This window comes from Chelon labrosus (assembly GCF_963514085.1).
Source record: "Chelon labrosus genome assembly, chromosome: 13".
Classification (NCBI taxonomy): Eukaryota; Metazoa; Chordata; class Actinopteri; order Mugiliformes; family Mugilidae; genus Chelon; species Chelon labrosus.
In genome coordinates, this window is record NC_140346.1 from 2,642,329 (window position 1) to 2,668,275 (window position 25,947).

At 42.0% G+C, this 25,947-nt stretch overlaps 1 protein-coding gene across 2 annotated transcripts in view; it reads right to left on the reverse strand.

Annotated features, from left to right (window-relative positions):
* Positions 1-2,189: 2,189 nt before the first annotated feature.
* Positions 2,190-25,947, reverse strand: part of hip1 (huntingtin interacting protein 1) — a 45,658-nt gene continuing 21,900 nt past the window's right edge. For both annotated transcript variants that reach the window (XM_084559303.1, XM_084559304.1), the window contains exons 4-31: positions 25,884-25,940; positions 23,687-23,767; positions 21,493-21,569; positions 20,841-20,902; positions 19,592-19,732; positions 18,423-18,480; positions 18,150-18,225; positions 17,469-17,612; positions 16,777-16,874; positions 16,236-16,308; positions 15,934-16,117; positions 15,530-15,618; positions 14,904-15,020; positions 14,598-14,699; positions 12,426-12,620; positions 12,146-12,293; positions 11,972-12,058; positions 11,443-11,550; positions 9,862-9,998; positions 9,234-9,344; positions 8,993-9,051; positions 7,856-7,949; positions 7,475-7,575; positions 6,657-6,762; positions 6,372-6,495; positions 5,707-5,768; positions 4,782-4,899; positions 2,190-4,681 (exon numbers count right to left, since the gene is read on the reverse strand). In XM_084559303.1, coding sequence (XP_084415429.1) covers positions 4,671-4,681; positions 4,782-4,899; positions 5,707-5,768; positions 6,372-6,495; positions 6,657-6,762; positions 7,475-7,575; positions 7,856-7,949; positions 8,993-9,051; positions 9,234-9,344; positions 9,862-9,998; positions 11,443-11,550; positions 11,972-12,058; positions 12,146-12,293; positions 12,426-12,620; positions 14,598-14,699; positions 14,904-15,020; positions 15,530-15,618; positions 15,934-16,117; positions 16,236-16,308; positions 16,777-16,874; positions 17,469-17,612; positions 18,150-18,225; positions 18,423-18,480; positions 19,592-19,732; positions 20,841-20,902; positions 21,493-21,569; positions 23,687-23,767; positions 25,884-25,940 — 2,820 coding nt within the window. In that variant the 3' untranslated portion in view covers positions 2,190-4,670. The remainder of the gene's footprint in view (positions 4,682-4,781; positions 4,900-5,706; positions 5,769-6,371; positions 6,496-6,656; positions 6,763-7,474; positions 7,576-7,855; positions 7,950-8,992; positions 9,052-9,233; positions 9,345-9,861; positions 9,999-11,442; positions 11,551-11,971; positions 12,059-12,145; positions 12,294-12,425; positions 12,621-14,597; positions 14,700-14,903; positions 15,021-15,529; positions 15,619-15,933; positions 16,118-16,235; positions 16,309-16,776; positions 16,875-17,468; positions 17,613-18,149; positions 18,226-18,422; positions 18,481-19,591; positions 19,733-20,840; positions 20,903-21,492; positions 21,570-23,686; positions 23,768-25,883; positions 25,941-25,947) is intronic.

Here is a 25,947-nt window from a genome sequence, read left to right on the forward strand (position 1 = left end):
TGTCACAGGGGGAATGTGTTTCTGAATGGATGAACTGTGTCTGCAAGCAAAACAAGACTCATAACATGTTTAGGATCATTTATGGTTTTCTTCATTTACAACCTGCTGTTCATGCTCAAAGTTAAATATCCATAATAGCTAAATGGTAAAGCTGGATGTGTTGTGAATTAAGTAAGAAAGCATCACGTATATATATATAAAATATTCTTTGTTACTCTGTGTTGGTACAGTGGGACTCTGTTGTATTGCAGTTACGAGGAAATAAGACTCTTACCAGGAGATGTGTTTGATCCTGGAGCACACTTTAGCCCAGATTAGGGATTTCTGTAATCTCAGCACAGAGGTTTTAGATTACGCTGATTCATTTACTCACAAGTCCTGTAGTGCTTCTCAGTACCATATGTGTGTGTGCAGTCTTTTAGGCAGGTGGTATTGGAACAGACTTTTTGTAAAGTTTATTTATTTTTTTTTTGTCTCTCATTTGAGAATATTTAATTCTATAGTTGAATGCCAACAAAGCACTTTAAACTTCATGACTCAATCTTTTTCCTGGAACAGAATCTACACTCCTCCCCAAAAAGAAAATCAATCAGATGCATTAGGATTTTAGCTCGGTGTAGATGTGGGGTTATTGCTTCAGTAAAAGACAGTTATTGAGCTAACACACACACACATACACAGACAACATTTTTTCTCCATGCTCTCCCTCTCTCTCTCACACACACACACACACACCCACCCATACACAAACACACAAGTGTCCCATTGTGTGCATTAATGACATCATTCTACATGCTGTCTCCTCCAGAAAAACCCTCTGTGGAAATCCTTGTGTGTTGCATTAGCACGTGAAGGGAGAATAATACTTTGGAGAGCAAACAAACAGTGGAAGGACAGAGACATAACTGTGATCTAGTGGTACATTTACACAATTCTATTTCAGTATACTTTAGACGTACTTGTACTCTCTTACTTATTACTATTCCAGCAGTCGATTTTGTATTTTCTATTGCTACTTGTTATGTGTAACATTGTTATGCAGGGCAGTTGTCTTTGGCTGGTGCATGGGCATAACTGAGCCATTGTTGTTCCGTTGCTAGGTTAGCCAAACAATATTAATGCTACGAACCATTAGCATAGGGCTAAACTATACCGTTTGGGGGAGCTGTGGGATAGTTAGAGAAGCAGCATGGGACCGAAAGGTCACAGGTTCACATCCCCACGTGTCCATGGCCGAGGTGCCTTGAGCATGCACCTACCCCCCAAACTGCTCCTCGGGTGCTGCCCCAGTGGCAGCCCACTGCTCCCTGTGTATGCAGCACTGTGTGAATGGATAGAAGCGTCAAATGCAGAGAAAGTAGTTCCCTATGAGGGATCAGTAAAGAAATAGTTCTATTCTGTTCATAGAAGAACATCAATGTGTAATAAGACATAAGGTGGAGATCAGACAGCTATTGTTAGCAATCGTGCTAACGATAGTGGACAATGGAAAAGCTACTGGTCATTGCACTAGTTTTAAATCTTTAGGTATGGTTACTTCCTCCACTGTACCCACACTTGTTAACTTTTCTTTTGTTATGTTTCTGAATTTGGCTCATTTTGGCTTCTGATGTCTTACAAACAACAGCGTGTATATGGGGTCACATCCAGCTGTCTCTAAGCTTTTAACAACTCCAACAAATAATACGTTTTTCCTTTAAACTTCGCACATGGTTTTTATTGAAATAAATGCTCAAATGACTCAGATCGAAAAATAAGATTAGTGAAAAAAATATCTTTCCTCTCCTTACCCCCTCAGATTTATTTTAATTTTATTTAAAGCAGTCCTAACTAGCTCCACCTGCAGCTAGTACAGGTTGCATGAACACTCATACTTGTGATATTTAATAATGATTCAGAAGGACCAAAACAGCCTGTTCAGTTTATTACTTTGACATTTTGCTGTTAATGTAATATGCATGGAATGTTACATAAGTAAGACCTTTACCTGTGACGGAGTATTTTTATATCGCTATATTTGTACTTTTACTTAAGTAAAGGATCAACGGGCTTCTTCCATCACTGCCGGCTGAATGATCTGAAAATAACTTTTTTTGCTCATCACAGCCTCATCACTTCCCTCATCATATTTCATTGTCTCTGGAGTCCATCTAATGTCAGGGAAGAAAATCAAAAACCACAGTCACGTCTTCATGTGTATTAATGAGTTGAAATATTTATTTTAAAAACTGAAAAAATAAAATCAAACCCACCAACATAGTTTTAGTATATCATACAAAGACATATTTCAATGTTGCTATGTGAGTATTTGTTTCTCTCCGACTACAACGTGAGGCAGTTTGAAAGGCTGGCTGAGCTGGTAGAACTACAGACACGAACCCGACAGAGACAGAGAAGAGACAAAGAAAGGTTAATAAAGAGGATCTGGGCAAAAACCAAAACCATACATCACTCAAGGTGTGTTCAATTCATCTTTCAAGACACTTGACATAGCCCTCATTTCATCCTTCTTTTATGGAATTTTCTTTTTGTTGTTTTACATTTAAATTTCTAATGAAACCACTTTGCCCAGTTTGTGGAAGAAGTGACAGCACACAGCTAAAATCAGCATTACATACAAAGACCTGGAGACAACAGCACTGCAAATAATACTTGCTGTTTGTTTTAACTCAGATGGTGCAGCAGATAGGTGGTGTCAGAAAAAAAATAAAAAAGTCTATTTAACAACTTCCTTTTTTCAATTAACCGTCTGGGTGTGGAAGAATTATTGGCAATTACAATTTGACCAGTGTCTGTTAAATACCCAGTGTTGCAACTTTTCTTTAGAGATACACAGCTGAAGCAGAGCGTCGAAACCAGGTACGTTAAGACACAGAGAAAGAAAGTCGTCGCACGTTTGTTGGGTTGAAAATATCTCATGGTTTCCACAAAGGCATGATCAGTCCACTGGCAACAAGCTGAATGTCAGTTCATCAGTCTCAGCAGGAAATTCTGTTAAATAATAATCAAACCTCATTTTGGAAAAAAAACAAAAAACAATAACCTCCATTAGTCACGTGTGGCGTTCATGTGCACCATTTGAAGCTTTGAGATTAAAGGAAAGTGATTATTTCCAACAACAGAAGGCTTGTCGTTTACATATATACACAGCTACTTGGTCTTGAGGAAGCTATTGAAAACACTGTGTGTCGCACACTTCAGAGTCCACAGCGGTTCTGGCAATGCAGGCTGTTAGTTATTGAAGGATTCAGAAGACGACAGTCAACCGTCAGTCCTGTGTGTTTTTGAAGAGGCAGGTTCTTGTGAGATACCATTGAACACTCCCGATGTGAGTTCTCCTTCAAGTTGGATCTCAAATATTCAAACTCTTCTGGATTAATCTGACTGAGCGGGCGGCCCTGGACTGCTGCTGGCGGGAACTCTAGTCCAGGGACAGACAGCTTTATTTTGTGACTGGATCTCAGTTCTACCTGTGATGTCTTGGTTTGTAGTGCTGCTCGACCACTGACATATCAAAAGAATCAATGAAACAGTCTTGGATTCAGGACAAACTTTGCCTTTCAGAACTTGTTGTGGCTTTTTATACATATATAAAAACAGAGGTTGCTTCCTGTTACCCGGTTCCCTAGTTGTAGAGGAACTAAAAGAGGAAATGACAAAAATTAAGACTGTTTTATTAGTGTTTTAAGCAGCACTTCACTACTCATCAAACCTCCCCATGATGCGCCGCTACCTGCCGACCTCCGATGACGTAGCGTGAGGTAGTCGGCAGTCTCAAAGCTCACAGGGAGAAGACTGTTTTGTGTGCTACTTTACTGCTCTGAAACTACTTCACGAGTTCCCGTGAAAGCGTCTGTTAAGAATAAAAGAAAAGCAAAAAGGGGGTTTGCTCAAGTTAACAGTCAAGGTCGTTACAACGGTGAAGAGGTGAAAGGCAGAAAGTCCAGTGAACCAGCCAGTAAAGCGGCATGGACTTAATAAGGTGATAACTCACAGTGAGAAAAGAAGAGGACAAGACTAAGGAGGAGAGCTGCACCGACAGATAAAGAGCAGCTCCCACAGCTTCAGAAGCTCATGAAAAGAAACACTTGGTTTAACAGGAGAGCATGCATGCCATCTATGTTACACAGAGACATGAATTTGGGGCAGGGACAAGTTGAGCTCTACTCTTGCTGCTGAGAGTTTGGCCCTTGTGCAGAGCATCCTGGGTTGTCTCAAGTAGAACTCTGCTGCTTTTGTGCTCTGCTGCGACTCCTCGACAGATCGCCACTATTAAAGACCACGGAAAGGAAAGACAATAAATACTGCTGCGTTGCACCGACACAGTCCTGGGGGAGAAGCGGAGGGGTAGGTGGGGACGCGAGGCTGTGGAGTCGGGCTGTAACTTTTCATTCACCCCGATAATTACATTACATCCCTGTGTTCCTCCCTCCGATGGCCACCACCGCTGAGCCCTTGGTGCTGCCCTTTATGGAAGCTTCCGGACAGGGGTGGAGAAGCATGGAAGCATAGAAAAGAAGCACCTTTTCATTTGGCTTAGGTAACAAAAAAACAAAAAGTAAAAAAAAAAAAGGGAGGAAGAGACTGAAAAGTGTGTCTATAAATAGAAGGAGGCAGACAGAAGCCAGTCTTCAGGTGGGGGAGGAGGGGGTTGACAGCAGTGGCAGGTTTCACCCTGTGCCTGTGGAAGAAGGGGAGGAGGCAGATTTGAGCAACTTTTCCTTAGACACGCAGTATTTTAGGATGCATTCAATGAAATGTGGGTTTTCGTCCGTTCTCACCCTCCTCTTCCTGGCCCCAGCCCTCTGCCACACCAGCCAGCTCGTAATGTTTCTTCCTCAGCTCCCCGAGACGTTCTCGCTCCTTCTGCAGACGGGTCTCCAGCTCTAGAACAAGGACCTGAGGAAAAAGACAGATTCAGAGGACCCACACACACTGATCATTTTCCTGCCATCATTTATTCACCCTGTCAAATCATGAGAAATTTAAATCATACGCAGACTTCACTGTACACCAACTTCCTTTTAGTATGCAGTACATATATTTCATGTATGAACTACTATACAATATACAGTAATCCTATTGTGGGTGTCAGGGAGAATATTTTTACAATTCTGTCTTCTCTATGATCTGCTATGTGCCACAAGATGCCAGTTTTATAGACCACATAAACAACACATGTCTAGCAGGCTAAATTATTTGAGAGTAAGGTAAAGGTAAACATAGCTTAATTCATTTCCCCTGTGTTCTTGGACATGTCCTAAAACCCAGTTATAAACCATTATTTACACGTTTAAGTTTGCTTTAGGCTAAAAATACACTGAGCGGTCTTTAAATAGGAGCCCACAGAGCAGTTACAACAATGAGCTGAGTGTGTGTGCGTGAGAAGATCCAGGCCTTCCTGTGTTTTTCTTCCAGCGTGGGTGAAGCAGAGCAGGTCATATGTGAGTTCGTATGAGAATGATGAACAATGTACCTTCTGAGGAGTTTTAACAATCAACACATAACCATTCAGTCCTAAAATTAGATTTTCTGAGGTGAAGGGCCACACGGGAGAGACTATTTTTCTTCAAGTCCAATGAAAGGCCCACTGTTACAGCCTTCCATTTTCTTGAATGAATTTACAGGCTTGATTTAATTACCAAAGACTCATTTACACGGCTTGTTCAGGATTAATATTTTTGGTCAGTGCTGTCGGCTGCTTACCTGTGAGTCCATCTCTTGTCGTTTGATCTGGGTGAGAGTCATGCTGGAGAAGTCCATTGTATCTGGACACAAAGCCAAAGAACAAAACTTTTAGGGCCTTAAAGTTGCACTTGAATGCATCGCAAAGAATTCAGACAACGGCCAACTGGCAGGTACATTCTCAGCCTGCATAAAAGTAAATGACTCCCTATGGCAGCAGGTGGCTGTAGTCTGTATTCACCAAGATTTGCTAGGAGGCTAGGAAGAACTACCAACTACTCCACGGTGCTGGCCTCTCCTGAGCAATGCGGATCAGTTAGTCTACAGTCTACTCATACTAGATCATCATGTCAGACGAGGTGAAAAAACAAGAAGAGCATTCTCTGCGTGCCCTCTTGACTTTGTTGTTTCCTTACTTTTGCAGGACACACCACAGAAACTAATCACTGGCTTGGACTGTCATGGCCCTTGGTGCAATTATATTTGTTTCAAAACAACAACTTTGTGAATTTAAACCCTGTGATCCTTCAGTCCCAAGTTGTTCCTGTAACCACGACACCAAAGCTCCCCCAAACAGAACATCTAAGAGAGATGCCTTCCAATTCCTTCGGTAAGTAAATTTCAAGAATTATCTGTATGTTAGGAGTCTGTGCCCAACATGGCAGCAGTCAATGGCAGGCCCTCACCTTTCTCTTCAATTTGAGACTTCCCAGACTTGGTGGAGGCCACGACAGCAGCAGTGGCCTGTGTGACGCCACGGGACGCGCTCTGTAGACGGTGCAGGTTGGTGCTGTCTTTGTCTGCTTTTACCTGGAAAATACAAAAGAGAAATAAAACATAGAGAAGCTGCCTACACCTCCATTATTAGTTGAGCAAACACCAAAGATATCAGTCAGAAGAACTTAGCCGTTCTGTTGTATAGAACTCAAGCATACACACTTCCTTTTTAAAGCAGTGAATTCTTTGCTCACCTTGGAAGCAGCCACTAGCTGTGCAGTGCTGGCAGCTATTTCACGCGAACACACCATCAGCTCCTCAAACTTCCCTTTTCCCTGCACCACCATGTCTGCAGCATCCCTGGAACAAGACAACACAGCTCAGAATCACCGTTTTTAAGGTTAAATCTCCCAGCAAAATACACCTGTGTACGGCAAAATGACACACTCACAGGTTTTTATCCATGAAAATAATTCCTTCATGCCTTCCTAAAATAGCTTAGATGCATACATCTTTACTAAACAACGCTTCCATCTCCACCCACGGCTCTGGCACTTGCCAGCAGCTCAAGCATGCGGGTCTGCTCACCCTCAGCTCTGATCAAACACTGATAAACTACTCAAAACCACACAGTGGTACCACTAGGTTGTTGACTACATGACTGTGAAGCAACAAGTTTGCAGTGTAATCCTGAACTGTTTAAATTTTGCCACTGAAAAAATACCCTCATGTTGTAGTTAAACTTAATCTATAACTAACACTGAAACAACTAAATACTAAAAAAAATAATGAACACAAAATAAATAAAAATAGAGACTAATGGCAAAATACAAAACTATAATAACTCTGCTTTTATTTAGACAGTGCAGTGGTGCTCAGCCTTTGTTGCTTACTTATTTTGCTCATGGCGTGTCTAGCATGTAAAAAAAGATTTGGACATGTTCACTTTTTCATAGTTGGGAGATCACTTTGATGACAACAAAAGATTTACCGTCTTGTTTGTTCTTTCTTTATTTCCAAGTAAATTTACACCTTTCTTATGCATGGCTACTTTTATACTCAGATGACTTACACCATGACCGTGGCGCCCCATCCCACTGCTTTAGAGGCAGAGATCAGGCCCTCAGTCCAGCGGGAGTTCTTGACATAAAATTCCTTCATGGAGGCTGCCCCCTGTTGGACAAAAGTGCAAATGTTAAAATAAAATAATTATTATTGTATTGCACAAGGTTTATTTAGGATTTATTACCAATAAACTGTCAATTATTAGTCTATAATATGTCAAATTATAGTGACAACTAATATCACAGTTTGCAGAAGTGAGATATCGAAATTAGAGTAACCACGCTGATGATCTCATATCTCCTTAGTCTGTCAGCTTACCAGTAATGTCTCTATATTTTTGCTGCACTTCCTTGTTAACTTTGGAAATTAATAAAGTAATAAAACTCACCCTGCCGCTCTCCACAATGTCCCTTTGCAGATCTTTGGAAGACAGGACAAGCGCCTTGATGGCCTGCATCAGCTCTGTGCAGGAGGCCAAGATCCTACAGGGGGCGACAGAGCAGAGGACACCAACACTGACACGGTGGAGCTAATGTAACAGTGACATTTTTAATTGACAGGAAGCATAGCATCACATTTATAGTCGTGCAGTCTGCAAATATCGTGAATGCTGCTTGTTCTAATCAAGTCTGTTGAACTGTTGTCAACTTCTGAGGTGTGAAGCCCCAGTTAACGCATGACTGAAGCACCGCTGACCTAAATTCTCAGCATCGTTTTAGTGGCTGCAGTAGTTGTTGGTTTCTTTTCATAATTGCCTCCTACAGCAGCGACTGTTTTTTTTTACATTAATAATTTAATCACTGGGTGAGAAAGTTTAATTAGCACAGAGCAGAGACTGCTGCAGAAACTGACTTCTGGCCTGTATGCACGACAAAAGGACCTGTCCAGACAAAGATTATGCGCCATACAGCAACTCTATGACTGAATTGATGAAATTCTTCACACATCACTACTCACACTACACACTGCGTGACCGTCTAAAAACTCCTCTTCCATTTCTAGCTCACAGCTTTTGCTTGTTTCACTAACAAATAACTGGTACTTCGGTTTGCTGCACCTTTTGTTCATTAGACTTAGTTCCTCAATCTATGCACTTTCATTTCTCTTTCGTGGAAGAGATGGTTGTTGTTTTTCTAAGGTTTGGCTGCAGATACTTCCAGTTATGGTTTCATCTCCACTCTAATTTCAATTTGCCGCTAAGTAGATGAGAGAAACCAAGACAAAGCCATAGTTTGTTTGTGGGTCAGCTGTATTTCTATTTTGGGAGAATGGGCTATTCTTGTCAGTGTAATGAAGGTGATCTTGCTTTGGAAGATCTAGTTCAAATATTCCCACTTTTTAACTCATTTAGATTCTATGTATTCAGTTGTCTGGAAGATGTTACACTCTGTGTTTAGACTTTTTCACCTCAGACAGTCACTGTTATTTCTGAGTCTATAATTAACCACAAGTGACGTTTCAGACAGAAAGTGATTCCAGGCTGTTTTCCCTGCGGCAAACAAATGTGGCCCTGATCTGTTTTTACCTCTCGTTGACCTCCATCTTAATTCCTGTATCAACTGCTCGAGACTTGTTGAGCATTTCCTGTTGGGGTACACAGAGGCACAGAGGAGGAAAAAAAAGACACTTTGAAGTTAATACTGCTTTAAGTGAAACAGGGAGCAATGTTTTCACATGGCACACGCACAGAGCACACTTAAATAGACATCTGCTGTTTGAGCTAAACACATGGACACACACACACACACACACAGATGCTTATGGACCTCTATCCTGGCAGCCGCTGAGTCCACTGCAGCGGAAGTGGCAGCCATTTCCTGCTCCACAAGATCTCCCAGCTCCCCCTGCTGCAGCTCCAAACCCTGAGGACGCAGTTTCTGAAACAAGGAAAGAGCAAGACTGACTCAGAGGCAGCATTTACATGGACAGTGGTATTCCACTTATAATCAGAATAAAAACACTGATGTAATGATCTCAATCAGAACAGACGTCATATCAAGTGACGTGATGAAACATGGCGGCAGCAAAACAACTATTTGTTGTGAATTGATGTAACCCTGGTCAATAATGACGTGTAAACAATGTGCACGTCAAATCTTCAAATCAAAACAGTTCCATTCTAATTTATGTTTTGGGGCATGTAAACACTTATTGATTTTCATTTCAATTAGAGCTAGAACCAAATCTCAAATCAGAATTATTTCAACCAAGCTGTCCCGGTAAACACAGCCAGAGACAGACAGAAGTTGAAAACCACAGCAGAGATGAATCAATGAGTTCATCATAAACATCTTCCTACATCAACTCTGGTTGACGCAGTGTGTCTCACTTCATCGGTCGGCAGCATAATTCACAGTGTCATAGTACAGCTAGGAGTATGTATGAAGTATGGACCTCTGCAGTGGCCAGGATGGCCTCCAGAGCTGCCTTCAGCTTGCTGTTGTCCGCTGCACTCAGACTGTCCTGCTGCTTCATCTGTCCCAGCAGAGCCAGAGCTTCACCCCCACACGCCTTCACACTCTCCGACAGGGCTGGGAGAAACAAGGACAAGGAGGATGAACAAACTGGGCTTTAATTACACAAATAAACCCAAAGAGAAGCACTGATACACATACAGATAGGTACATACGCTGTACAAATGGATTTTTATTCAATTCCACACTATTGTAATACTTACAGTCTGTTTTCTATGAAAGTATCACATGGTGTCTTCTGTAAACTCTGATGTGTAACAGTGCCGCTTGTGGCTGCAGCTGCAGTGTTAATTAAACCAACATCCCCTGCAGCAAAGTGTCAACTAAAGGCTGAAACAGCCACTGATTGGAGGAAGAGGGGAAACTAAATCTACCTCTGCAGCAGCTGTCGGCCTGTTTTTTAGATGCAGGGCAGTACGCGGGCTCTCAAATGCTATACTCAGATATGTCAGCAATGCATGGAAAAAAAAACAACAACACTGGGTTGGTCTCACAGCTACACTCTGCAGCTCAACCCAGTTCCATTCTTACATGTTTGTTTTTAGTCACTATAACAGGAGCTGGCCAGAGCTCTTGGGCATGTTTAGACTTGCCATCTCCCAAGACAGCTAAAAAACATTACTTATGTATGAAGTCAGCAATTTTGTTCTATCCGTGTATGTTTTGGCTGCTTTCAAAACATGACTTAAGAGCTATTTCTGTTAGTAATGTGAACTCCACGGCAGAAATCTCAGATATTCAGAAGGTACTATAACAGAATCACCAGCTGCACTGGGGGAAGAACTAGTGAAAGAACTAATAAAGCAATATACTCCGCTTCCTCCTGCATGATGCATGAAAAAAATCCAGTCCTGCTGTACAATGTAGTTAAAATATACTAATCAATTAAAAGTCCTGTTTTGGTCCCTTTGACTTATACTATTATTATTTACCATCATTTGATTATTATTGGTGTAAACAGCATGTTACTACTGTAGCTGGAGCTAGTTTGAACTATTTTATATACAGTTTTATATTCACTGGGTGTGAGAGGTTGTGAGATGATTAATAGTGAGGAAAGAAGAATGGTTCTGATGTACAATCCATTTCTGTTTTTGGGCTTTCGCTCTAATCTTGGATTTTTGGTGGAATATTGAATCGTCTGAACATTAATTAAGATTAAACCATGTGAAAAGTTTAGAGGGGAGAAATAAATAATAATAATTTTTTGTAGTTGTTAGAAAAAATGCGACCCAGACTACGTGCTGTTTGCAGGATGTCAGAAGCCAAAAAGACCAGATTATTTCATTATATTGCAAATAATGCTGAATAATTTCCATTCCAGACAGTTATAACAGATTCAATTTGCACTGCCCGACCTCACATGAAAAACATCAGGATTCTCAGACATGTCCAAACATGTCCACGTCTGGGCTGACTGCCTCAACCGCAGATTAATATCATGACAGGCGCTGAGACAACAATCCGTCCATCTCTCGCTTTCTCTGGATCACACACTCACCATCAGCTTGATCCACAGGCACCATGTGGGAGGTGGCACTACCCTGGACGATGGTGTCGCCCACCAGGTGGCCACACTGGGTCACCACCCGGATTAGCTCAGACACGCCTGCACAAACAGTTCAAACAATCCATATGAAGCTAAACAAGAGAGATGTTCAGAAACAGCCGATGAAAACAACATCTCATTGCTCATGTTAATGAATGTTCTGGTGAACCTTATCTAGTAAGACTGCATCGTTTTATGTCTGCTCTTACAGACGATGGACGGTTATCAGGCTATAAATTAAATGGACAAAAAACACATTTAACCTTTAATCAGAGGTCCCAGAAATATTTTTTTTAAAAATCACAAGGCCTGATCAATTCAAATCTACAATTACAATCATTTACTCTACAAATACATGTTTAGGAAGCAGACGTTGGAAGTGGCAAGCAAATCTATTACAATAAAATGACTGAAGATAAAAGGTACCTAACCTAATATAGAGGACTGAGTTGAAGCAATTAAAACTCTATTGGTGTCTCACCTGTGTTGTCACCCAAAAAGGCCTCTTTGGCAGAATGTAATCGGTCCATACAGTCTAAAGAGGCTTGACATCTGGATGCAAGGTAGTCTGCACAGATGGATTAATATATTAGAGCATGCAGAGAAACATTAATTCACTACTGCATTTTACAGTATCAAGACATCAGTGTCTGACCTGCGGAGCTGGTGCAGCTGATGTGTGCCGGGTCATCTATCTGAGCCAGAGAGTCCTGGATGATCTTCTCTGCCTCCTCCACTGCTCCCTGCAGGCTGGACCAACGAGCCGCCACCAGCTGGCTCTCCAACGCCTGCTCCCTACTCTCCTGCGGACCAGAAACACACGTGAATGCTTAAACTCACCATACACGCCTGTGTTATGAATATAAATATTCACTGGACACGTGGTTCTCTCATGTTTGATTTAGAGCAGCTCATTGAGAGAGACAGTTCTTCACCTTCTCATTGAGCTGATTCTGCAGGGTTTCAGCCGTCTTCACCCCGCTCTCCCGCTCAGTGGCCAGTGAGATCTGGACTTGCTGGAGCTCCTCCCCCTGGACCACCAGCTCTGCCTCCACCTTCGACAAAGACTGCACCAGCTCGGCTTTCTCAGACTCCAGGGCCGCTAGCTGAGTGCTCAGCACCTCACTCGACTACATCGAGGAAATAAAAGAAGGAGCGATTAAAAACAAACACAAAAAACACTGACAATGGAAGGAAATGATTTTGAGGATATGGTTAGGATAATACATAGCTGTCAGGACATGTCAGGATGTGGTGTGATTCGAGTGATCTGACCTCACAATAAAAAAAACTCTTTATCTTCAGCCGCTGTTTATAACAATATAGACTCAGTTTGTGGAGAGCCGCACAGACTCTAAGGGGTTGAGGTCAAGCTTACAATCAAAGGAACACTGGGAAGTAGTGGTTGTGAAACTCACAACGCTTGCAATCTCAATGCAACCTCAGAGGAATGGGAAATTTGATGTAACTAACTCATCTATTTTTACAGGTTAGATAATGAGATGTATGCGTACAAAGAAACAGCTGAAAGACTTACAGCCTGGATGCCAGCAGGTCGCACAGAGAAGAAGAAATGAACAAGGAGCAGAATTAATTAAGAGAGCAATGGAAACACAGGACGGGAGCGACAGAAAACGTGGGCTGTGTGAGAAAACGGCTATGAGATTACAGAGAGATGGAGGAGGACAGAAAGAGTGACAGAGCTGAGAAGTGGTCGCTATACCAAAATAGAAGTTCAGGAGTGGGAGGCTGAGAAACAAATGAGAGGCAGAGGGAACAGAGTATGAGGGGAAAACATCGGAAACTGGAAGTCACAATCACTCAGTGGACTCATCGGGGATTGTGAGGGTTAGCAGCACAAATGATTGACTGTTAGACGGAATTAATTATCCTCTTGTAAATATTCCTGCAGATCAATTTGTTAGCTGCTCATAGAGGCACGTTTTCCCTGAAAGCAATGGCATAAATAAAAGTCATCCTTCAATGAAATGCTCCACTAATGGTGTAAAGGACACAGAATGACCAAATATCAGTCAAAAAGCAGCTGTTTGCAGGAGTACTCACTGCTTCACTTTTTTTAGTTTTTATTTTAGGCTCTTCTTTCAAATAAAAGTCTGTTATAAACAGCAGCTTCACTTGGCTCAGCAAACACACACAAAAGTACATGGGAAAGGGAACAGGGAATGCAAATACATGAAGGGTTCTGGGAACAGCCCATAGAGAGGATACGATCTACCACCTCTTGTGCTCGTAAATGGACTTATTCAATTAAAGGTCTTACACAGGGTGCATTTCTCTAAGTCTAGACTATCTGAACTGTAACCGAAAGTGGAAGACAAACGTGATAAATGGCCATGGCTCTCCTTGTCACCTCAGCCACATGTTTTTTTCTTTCTCCTGATCTGAAAGGTTTCAGGGCAGGTTGTTTTACTATTCTCTCCTCTGTTCTTTGGGTGAATCTCCAACCTTGCCCTCTGATTGCTATATTTGGGATTCCTGACCCCTCGCTTGCACTTAACTCTACACAAAAGGACATGACAGCTTTCACATCCTTCCTAGCAAGACGTTCCTTATTATTACATTGGATGTCTGCTAAATATCCTCCTATCTCCCGGTGGCTTAAAGATATCATGTTTTTTTTTTTTCAAACTTGAGAAAATGAAATACACGTTGAGAGGATGTACAGTCAAAAGTCAGGATTTAGCCCTGTTTCGAATACTGACAGCAACCAAGTAGAGATTTGTCTGACCAAGGATGTAGAATGATTTTTACCTGTGTTTAACTTTCTGTGTTTATTATTTTGGAAAAGAGTTCAGATTTCAGAATCTTCACCTTTGGCCTTCTCCTGCTAAAGTGGGGTGTAAGTGAGATTGTTCAATAAGCAGCCCATTATTAGCTCATATCTAGACTGTACTCCATTAGGATCACAGGTCTGTTAGTCGGGGCCACAAAAATTCATGTCATTAATCTTCCCCGTCCTGTAGCAGCTGGTACTTTTTTAAAATGCGCATTTTAAATTAGTTCTGAAACTCGTCACAGACACTCTGGGGTCTAGTTGGCAAATTTAAGATAATCTTTGTACGTGAGGAGAGTGAGAGAAGAATGACCTGCTGTGATGATGCCACGGTGGTCTTCAGGGAGTCCAGCTCAGCCCGGCTGGATACCAGCTCTCTCTGTAGCTCCTGGAGCTGCTCCAGCTGATCCCTCTCCTGGGAAAGACAAGTCAAAATCTAGATTTAGACAGCTCAGCTCAAAAAAAAAAATGTTTGTTGTTGGTTGATTCACCAGAGGACTGCGCAGTAGGCCACAAAAATTCACTGCTTGACCCTTTTTCTTTTTATCTCCACACAACTGCTGGACCCATATTTTCTGTGCATGTTCTGAAGTGGTCCGAAAATGTCCCTCATCCTCACCTGTCTGTCTGCAGCCTCCTGAGCAGCCTTCACCTTCTCTGTCATCTCTTTCCTCACTGCGTCCACTTCATCCTGTGCTGCCCGAGCTACTGTCATCTGTCGGGTCACTTCTGCATTCTGCAAAGGACACAGGACACAGAATAGTTAGGACGGAGACAAAGGGCCAGATGGAGGAAAGCAGGTAATCTCACTTAGAAATTCCAGGTTTTATACACTGAGCAGCAGAACATTAAAACCACTGAAAGGAGAAGTGAATAACATTGACCATCTTGTGACAAGACAATGTTCTGCTGGGAAACTTTTAGACCTGGCATTCATTGGTTACTTAGACATGTACCATCCCATCTAGACCAGACCAGACCAGACCAGGCACCCCCACCCCATAGCAGGATGCAGCCTGACACAGACACACACACAAAAACAGTTTAGGAACTCCTCAAAAAAACATAAAGAACAGCACAAGGTGTTGACCTGGCCTCCAAATTCACTAGATCCCAAACTGATCAAGTATCTGTGGGATGAACTGGACCAAGCCTGATCCACAGAGGCCTGTTATGCCTGATCGGTGTAGCTGTTACAAGAACACAGGGCAGAGGGTCACGAACATGAAGAAGAGCCTGTCTCACCTTCCTCAGCAGGTCTGCATGACTCTGAACCAGCTCGCTGTACTTCTCCTTCAGTTTGGTGTAGCGCTGCTCATTGGCCTGAGCTTTTTCTGGGGAAAGACACAAAGACACCATCAAATCTGCAGTAATTTACACAAACATGAAGAAACACCTGTCACAGTAAAGGGGTAGCTTGATAAAATAGTTTATAGTTTTTTATGTGACAACTGTTATCTTTCCCCTTCAGTATTATAAATATTGTAAAAGTAATTTTAAATCCTCAACTTGTTGTTTAACCTTATTTTCAAGGTTAAAACTTTTTAGATCAGTTAAGCTAACACACTAAACAGGAAGTCTTTACAGAATGCCAAGTGTGATGATGAGTTCAAAGACTACTTTATGTTATCAGCCGAGTGAAGTCTTACTCTCTATTTCAGTCAGGCTCCGCTGCTCCTTCTCCGTGTCCTCTCTGACCCTCCTCAGGTCGTCCAGCTCCGCCTTCAGGAACTCGCTTTCGCCTACAGCCTGCAGCCTCAAGTGGCTCTGCTCGGCGAGCTCCGCCTCCAGCTCATTGACGCGCCCCCTCAGCGCCTGACACAGCCGACCGCTCTGACAATGACCAGAGGAAATAAAATGAAAAATGGAAATGGAGCAAGAACCGAGACGCAGATAAACTTAGTGTAGAGATTAAGTTCTTTAAAAAGGTTGACACTGCTTGTCTCTTTACCTCTAGTCTGAAAGACTCCAGCTCTTCTTTGAGCGCCTGGATCTCCCTCGTCAGCTGTTCGATCAGACGGTCTCTGATGAAAGCAGATAAAATTATCCCTCATTAATACAATACATAAATACACTGTTACATAAATAAATCGTGAATTTTTACTAGCTGTAAATTCACAGTGTTCTCAAGACATATGTCTCATAAAAAAAAGGCCAAAATGAATATGGTCTTAAGGAGAAGTGCATACGGTATATATAAATGCCCCACATATAATTACATAAATATATTCACACAACCACATATTCAGTGCCATTTAGGTATTTTATCTAGAGCTGTGACGTCAGGTTAGACAAAAACACCTGACAGAAATAATGTGCACTGAGGGGTGGACTGGTGCAATCAAGTGGTCAAATATAGGAACGACTAAATATTAGAGCAGTGGGATGTCTGACACTGTAGGTTGTTAGCAAGGGAACAGGAAGTACAGGTGCACTGACGGTGAACGCTGACTCATAGTTTTGGGTTAATAAGCACATGTGAGGACACTTACTTGTCATCTTTGCGCATGCCGTTCTGACTGTTGAAGTTGAAGGGGTCGATAGCGGCCGAAGTACCAAACAGGTCGTCGAACTTGGTCTCAACGGCGGCCTAAAAGGGAAAAGTGTTTTTGTAAATATTCACTTTCTGTAACCGCTTGTCCTCTGGAGGGTCACGGGGGGGCAGAAACCTATCCCAGCTGTCATTGGGCGAGAGGCGGAGTACACCCTGGACAGGTCTCCAGTCTATCGCAGGGCTTTTTGTGTGTGTGTGTGTGTGTGTGTGTGTCCATATATATATATATATATATATATACACACACACACCAATCCCTGCTGCTCTCTAATCTATCAAAGGTTTACAGCTTTTCTCATTAAATCTTCAGAATACCATTAATTACATCTAAAACCCATGTGTTCAACAGCCAGGTATGTGAAAGCGTATATAATTAACACCATGACATACCAGCATAAACATACACCAGATGTTTAGAGTAGTGTTACTCAAAAAAATTTCAGGAGTGCATTAGTGAAGAGGTTACTTCCTGTTTTCATCTCCCTCTTCAAGACTCCCACAAACACAACGTCCCTCTTAAATGTTTGACTGCTGATTAAAGAAATGCAAGCCAAGGAGCCAGCTAGCTCCACAGCAGACTGACTGCGTTTGACAAGGTACCAATCATAAATGATTGTCTTGCGTAGTTACCGGCAGTGCGGGGACGTCTGTGTCCACCAGGTCGTCCGTTTCCACCACGTGCTCCGACTCGGGGGATGACGACTCGGCAGGGATCACGACCACGGGGCTGATGTGCTCCGACAGAGCTGACGCACGCAGGAAATTAGGAGGGTTCTGCAAGAAGTCAATCAGTGACTTATTTTCAAGCTGCATGGATGCATATTGTCAGTGACTGATGATACATGTTCCTCATCTGCATCAACGTGTGTCAGTGATTTGCCTTCAGGACTTTGATGTCGGTAGCAACTTGTCAGAGTGAGGTTTAGCATGTAAAGGATGATGGACTGTACTTAAAAAATGAATTATGAATATTGACATTTGCTTCTTATAATATATTATAAAGACCATTTATTTAATGTTTATAATCTTATTGCGCTTAATTGTGTGTTCATTCTTATTTACATAGTCTAGGGGATAATTATCCAGATCTAGGAGACAGTGTCAACAAGTAATAGTTACTGCTACTGCCAATCAGCTGAGCAACAGAAAATGAATGAGCAACTATCTGAACTTGAGACTAAATATGATTTAAGTAAAGATGATTTATCCTGTCTTAAATACCAGAAACCTGAAAGAACCGTCATCAGCCATCTTGGGGCTGAGGTGTGGTTAAAACGTGTGAAATGTAGCGATAGCGAGGGCCGTCCTCACCTCAGGCAACTGTGGGATCTGAATCAGCCTCTTGAAATACTGCAAGTTACTGGAGCGATAGAAGAGACTCTTTAGCCTGAAACCAAGAAAGAGATATGATGAGTAAAAAAAAAAAAAAGAGAACTGATGGAGAATGAGAATGGCAGACGGAACAGAAAGGTTTGAAAATTCATTCAGCACGGTACAGGAAGCCAGTCCTCTGGGTCACAGCCAGTCAGAGAGCACAGAGAAACTGTGACTGACTGGTTTTCTGCATGTGTGTGAAGTGCATACTTTTTAAACTGTTCCTGGAAGCGATCTCTGTGGCCCTGGAGAGTGTCAGCTGGAAGGCCTGCAAACACACACACACACAAAAAAAAAACACATCAGTCCCAGGAAGGTGCTCAGGAATTATGCACATGCAGTATGTTCTGTATACAAACAGCATTAATGCATGTCTGAATGCACACATGTTTGACGGGATTTGATGAAGAATGCATCAAAGCTGACAGGTGAAAGCTTCCACATCTTATTCATCTGAAACCATTTGAAGGTGCAGGTTTGAACGAATTTAAAGCTTTGAAATGTTTTATGAGCCAGAGGAAATCTTTGAACTCGGAGAAGAGCTTGTCATCTGTGAAGAAGATGTCAGAGATTTTAAATATTCCCACAAAATACATCTTAACTGCAGAGCCACAGCTAGAAATTCAACACCTAAATACAACAATGTCCAGGAGACCAAGACTTACTCTAAGAACAGGTTTGTCCTTAAGTGAGGAGTTATTCAAGAGACTTGTGGCATTCACAAAGAGTCTTTTCTCAAATGTAATAAGGGATTCCCCAAGTAGCTCAGACCTGCTGTCTTTTATTGGCATTTTTTGATATATGTGGGAAAATCTAACCTATGTTATGTCTTTGTTTCTGTCACTGCTCTAGAGTAATATAACAGACAGCTGGAACTGTTTCAGGTCCAGTAACAGAGCTACTGATCCAATCCACATTCAAACGAACAATCCACCATTTAGTAAAATCTATTAAATCTTTCTGTAATTTGTTATGCAAAAATAAAGTTAGTGAATGAAACAGCACGCCATTTTTGTTTTGAATTAATACATACATCATCACCAGAGATGATTGTTGAAACTGAAACTCACAAGTAAAGGGCTGATTTGACTGACTTTGATGATTGAAAAGATTTTTGTTGAAGCTCCGGTGTAAATCTGAAAACCTCCACTGATGACCAGAGATGTAATCAATGAACAGTGTGACTAGTAGTGGCACTGTGCTGCATGTAAACGTCAAAACACAGGTTGAATTTAAACTTGGAATAAATAATTAAAACTACCACGGCTGGTGTCAACAAGGTTTTCCAGTCACTACAGAAATAGAAATAGATGACTAAAATGATCGATGGTATTATTTATCCTGTATTTGTGCAACTTGCTCAGATGTGTTTGACTCACAGGAGTGCAGCTTAAACAGCAGCTTGACGGTGTAGTCATACAGGTGGCTGCAGTCCAGGATGACTTGGATGAGGGGGGCCAGGCGACACTGGCCCGCTGCCGTCACCGATACCGACCGAGACATGTCCAGGGAGCTGAACACTGTGAGGAGAGACACACACACACACACACACAATCAATAACTGTAGTCCTAAAATCGATATATACACGCGCAGACTTGTGTGAGCTCATCAGTTACATTATGCGGGCATCAGAGATGATTAATGCAAACACAGAGACACGGTCATGTACACTGTCTCATCAGTCATGAATTTTTCATGAGTCAATCAACTTGCGCTGCCACACTCTCTATTCATTTCGTTGCCTCGACCACAGTTAACTGCTTAAATGTCTGAAAGCAACACAGAGCTCACTCCTGTTTTTAAAAAAGCAGGGAAAAAGTTTTAAGTGGGGAGGAGAGGGAGCAGCAACCTGAACACTAACAGGATTGTCTGACTCCTTCTCTGACCTCATCATTACGCTCCTGCTTCATTTCCCTGCTGCTCTGCTCACACCATCCCCAAAACTCTGAGAGCCTCTTTGCAGTGCAGAGGTGTGGTTTCCTGCACAGCTACTACACACACACACACACATGCACCTCAGACCTGGCCTCTTTAGGCCCAGATGACGTGATGCTTTTAAAATACCCCGGACCAGACGAGGAAGCTGACAAGAGCTTTGAGATTTGGATGTCTCTGACTCTAATCTGAGGTGTCTCATGGAAAGCCTCAAAGTGAAGAGAGGAAAAGTGATAGGAAGAGATTTTTGGTCTGGCTTAATATTTCTAGAAAGGGGAGGAGGAGATTTAATCACCAGGACGTAGGAAGAAAGGAATGATAAATAGATAGCACAATGTAATTTCCTCCTGATCATTCAGGAATGGAGGTGCAGAGCTTTACCAGCATTTCTCCTTGGCTGCCGGTCACATCCCAGCCGTCTATTTTTAGCCCGGGCTATACTTCAATACATATTAGCCTAGGATGACTCGCACAGACAACAACAACAGGGCTAGAGTACAGTATGTAACAGCTAAGAGCGTCATGGCTGGCTGAGTCAGACGAGGAGGAGCTCTGGTGATATGGCTGATAACAGCAGTCCACATCTGTGTCTCAAACCGTTATGTGGTTATGTCAGACTGCATCTTTCTGTGTGAACTTGTATGCATTGATAAGCACAGCTGGTAGCACAGAGTCAGAGACAAACAACTTACCACCCAGGAAAAGGTTGAGCTCACACTCCAGGTAGTCAAACATCTCCACTGTCAGCTGGAAGCTGGGGGGGGGTGAGAGAGAGAGACAGAGAGATTACAAATATAAATTATTTCACTCACATTTATCTAGCACTTGGGCCAAGAATTACAAAAGAAAAGAAGTTTTCAGTTCCGTCTGGACAGTCTCATGATACACCAGTTTTCCTTTCCTTGTTTTTCTTGATCCATGCCTTTACTTTGAAATACTGGATTAATCCTTGCTTTCCTGAACCAATCTGACACTGGATGCAGGACTGAAGCCGATTTAATTCATATGAAAAGGAAATAAAACAATTTCGAACACACGATTCTTTTGCTTTGTTTCCTGACATGTCTCCATTTATTTCCCCTTTCATGTGAAATTCTACAAAGTTGACTGTGTCATGCCTACTGATGAGTCAAAGCCCAGACTCCTGCTGATGGTTCAAACTCATGTCCATTAAAGGAAAGCAGAACTGCACAGTTTGGTATATTCACGTCCCAACTGTCAGGTCATGATCTCAGTGTTTCATTTCACACATTTGTCCAGACAGCCGAGAGTCAACGCCGAAACTCATTAATAGGATGATGCTGCAACAACAACATTAACAGCAGCCCGAGCATCAGCACTCACAAGTTGTTGACGTCATTCTCTCCCGCCTCGTCCAGCTGTCTGTTTGACATTTGAAGGTTGCCGGGGAAACGAGGGTTCTGAAAGAGATGCCAAAGGATTTAGAGTCAAACTACAAAGTTAAAGCATCTTAAAGTCCATCTGAGATACAATTGTGACTACTGGTGACTGGGTATTAACTTACTTGTTAAATAGCTATGTAGCCATCAAAAAATATTACACTACTTCATATACTACTTATACTAATAATAATAATTAGTATGATCTTGAGTTTTTATTGACAGTAGCAGCGCCCCAAGAACACTGCGAGAACAGTGAGAGTGAAACAAAGCCTTAGATACAGAGCACCAGACAGGGACTGTGTTCTCATGTTACATTATCACATCGCTGCCATCCTACTGGGAACCAGAATGGTTAATGAATATGCAGCAGCTACATGCCAGAGAATTAAGATCCCCAAGATCCTGGGAAAATAAATTACCTGTAATTATCTTAGACACATACGTATATTACTGTAATAATAGCGTGTGATGTTATATCATGATTTTATGCACATTATGAAGCTTTATTTAACATTAGTCAATAAAGTAAATTGTTTTAGGAGTTTTAAGTTTATTTCTTTGCATCTGAAACTAATTTCGAGTTTTTGTTTCTGCTAAAAGAATCTTGTCTCAAAATGAAGAAAGCTCATAGATGCAAGGAACAACAAAACAGGGTGCCAAAAGTGAAGCCAAAGCAAGTAGAGCTCCCCCTGGTGGCTGGCAGGTTTGGATGGGACTTGGGCCAAATTAAAACACTAAAGTACACGTCAAAAAAATGTTTTAAGGATGGTTTCTGAAATTTTAGGTAATTAATATAATACAGATGCATACGTTTCGTTTTAGTTATTTTCACGCTATAGAAACAGGTCGTGACATCATGATGACTACAAGTTGCCATGCCAACTGCACCGTGAAGGGGCCCCGTAGGGCTGTGAGAGTTGGGAAAAAATAAACAAATAAATGAGAACAGTGTATAATCCAACATTTCCTCACAACTTGTGGAGGTAGAGCAGAGCACAATGTTAATTAAACGAAAACACGAGTGAGTCTGGAGGAAGTGTGGGCGGGTCATCGATAACGTGGCTCCACGTGGCTCCACTTTCAAACCGTAATGCGCAGATTCTGGTTCTAAACTTGTAAAGATGGTGTCACCCCGGGGAAATAGTGTCAGTGGAGATGTGTTGTCCATATTTATGTGCAGTCTATGGTTGCTACAGTCAATAAGAATCATGTATGAGACCATTTTATCATACCTGTCGTCATAGCAGCTTAATGTAAAGGATAATGAGTCTACGGGTAGGGTAAACGTATTGTCTGAAATTTGATCATAGACCTGTTTATCACAATGTTTTCTTTCCCTAGCTGCATGCGATCAAACACAACTCTGGCTCTGTATCAAGGAGATGGTGGCACTGGATGCCTGTTATGCTGAATTTACATAAAACTTTAGCAAGACTTCATACTGAGTTTAGAAGGAGAAGATGAAAAGAAGGAGTAGACAAAGAATGCATCACTATCAAATGTAACATCAAATGCAAACCTATTTGTTTGCTGCCCGGAGGGCTACCAACGCAATAACTCTATTTGAAAATGTAATATGCACATGTGAAATACATAATGGTGATTTTTAAAGTGTCTCTTTGTAGGCTGAATGTTAATATGAGACCATTTTTATAGGAGCTGACTGTAGGTTAAATGACCTTTATGGAAGTGGTATAAAGGTATTTTGAAATGCATGCAGCTTATAGTAGATTAGCCCGGATGCTGCCATATGATTCAGCAAATTTAGCAAAAACTGGCAACAGAGAGGGGAAGTCAAACGTCACGTTACTCCCTTGGTTCTCGAGTCATGTCTTGGCCAACTGTCCTGTAAGACTTCTCTCAGCCTTGGGTAAGAATTAACTTCCGGGCTTCAGCAGAGCAACAACTAACCACATTTTCCTGTGGTAACACCAGAACTGCCTGTCGGTCCCTCCGCTCAGCTGCCTCATAAAAAGCCTACATTAGAGATTCTTGAGAGCCCATTAGAGTAAAAGCTTGAGTTTTCTATAAAGACCCCCGCAGAGACGCGCCAGCACTAAAAAGAGAGTCTGACACGAAGATAATGAGTGATGAGGGAGACTGGAGCTGTGGTTTTATAGGCCAGGCCAACTCACTTTGATGTGAAACTCCATTTTAGTGATGAGCAGTTTGAGGTAGATGCTGCACAGCTTCCCATAGCCTTCACTCAGGTGACCCTGTGGGAGAAACATCAAGAGTAAAAAGGAGAAATCAAAGACGGAACATAATCTCTTCTCTTACTGCAGGACTAGAGGGTCTGCTTCTTAACGATCATGGAGGAAGAATATTCTTTGGCATTTTGAGTGAATTATCCATACTAACTAAATAAGCAGAGGAGTGCACAAGGCCTTTGTCTTTGTCAGCTCCTGAATTGTTGCTAAAAAAAAACACCATAAACGTATACAGTATCGAGTTCCCTCGCCCACAAAATGTTGGTGAGAGAAATTTGGTCTGGCACTGCTCTGTGCAGAATTCAACATGCCTAGTGAAGATCTGTGGGGCCAATCAACTTGTTTGGGTGGGCTTTATGCTGTGATGGACGGAAGAGTAGAGGGACGTAGTCACACGCACCATTTAAGCGCCGCTGACTTGATTTTGTTTACAACGAAATGGCTGCCGTCTGAGAAGCAAGATGTTTAGATTGCACTGGTTGAATGCTATATCTGCCTTTGTTAAGAAGCTTTTGTCATATAATTCATTGCTCTGATTGGTTGTAGGGCTATGTAATTGCGTGCAGAGGTATGTTTTCTCTGTATTGTTGAAACACGCCCCAAATGGCACGATACCAGGCTCATATTCTGGAAAGAAGCTGAAATTTTCTATGAAGACCCCCGTAGAGACAGAAGTGTCTTATATTCTGATAAGAATTGAGTCTGTCTATGCCAGGATACCGTGAACCAGTTCAGTCTAAAAGCACGGTTCACTTCAGTCTTTGTCCTGGGCTTGTGAGGAGAAAGTTAAATATCTGCAGCTTTTTGGCCAACTGCTTCTCGCTTCCTTTTTTCTCAAGATGGGGAGTGCAGTGGTAATGACAGGAAAAAGAGGTTGCAACCCCGGTCACAGCAAACCAAACTTCCCGTATCCTACCTAATGACATCAGCAAAAACTGAGTGTGACAGGGAATATCAAGGCCTCCGCCCAATTCAATGTTCCTTAAACGGAGAGTGACTCATCAGAGTTTGTGGCTAAAAGTTTGCTAAATAAGTACCGTGAATTTCATCAGAAGACTGAGATCGATGCAAATCTCACCAACAAAAAAAGCTTGTAGTCTACACACAGAGCCTTTCTGTTATAATGTTTAATTAGTAGCTGACTAAAAGGCCTCAGCAGGTGGAGCAGGGATTCCACTACACCATCTGGAATATCTGTGACTGTTAGCCACAACACGAGGCTGGTAGGTGACGTGTCAGGAGCTCTGACAATCACATTTGGCACGTTCTGCATGGCTTTTGTCCCATACACGCGAAAAAAGTCTGTCACTCTACTCTGATGGCAGCAGGCCGGAGGCAAACAATCATGTAATCTGTTGTGATGATAACAAGAAGTACAGCTGGCGGCTGTACTCTGGCGCTGATGAACAAAATCACAACTCCTTTAATTACTTTTCTCCTTAACTTGAAGTGTCTGATTGTGAAGCTAGAGGTGGGGATTATGAATAACTTTGCAGGTAGAAAACAATTTGTTGATATCCGACTTACTTACCAGATCGCATTTTCTGCAATTTTCTTGGCTATTTAATACACTTTTAATGATGAAATAATTGAATCACGGCAGAGCAGAAAACACCAGTAAGCAGTGCTTCACGTCTCAGTGCACTCAGTTCACTATGAAAATTCCTTAACAAGGACTCCGTCTAGCTCTACGCTGCACTTCTGGACACATTTCCATCTTTTTTCCCTCCGCTGTCATAACCTACTTGGACGTGATTAAAGGGAACAGGCTAATAAAATATTTCCTGTCCTCTTTGGTAATAAAAGTTGTGATCCCCTGAGCCATTTTAGGCACAGCCAACTCACAAGAGTGCCGCACAAGAAAAACATTATTAGATTATTACTTACCTCAACTATTTAACAATCATTTCAGAACAGATAAAAACAGTTACAAACTACTTAAAAGATTTTTTTTTTTTGTAGAACATAAATCCATAATGCCCCCATAGTTAATAAAACCTTTAATTCAACTGCCTAGTCATCAGTAGAGAAGATTAAATGAGACATAAAGTCCTTAGACATGTGCCTGCATGCTGGGGTATGAGGCATGACATAATGTGATAATCTCTGTGTACTTCCTTACCCACATCCTGCTCATATCGGTTAAATCAGCCTTGTTCCTCATGGAGTCCTTTATCACCTGCAGG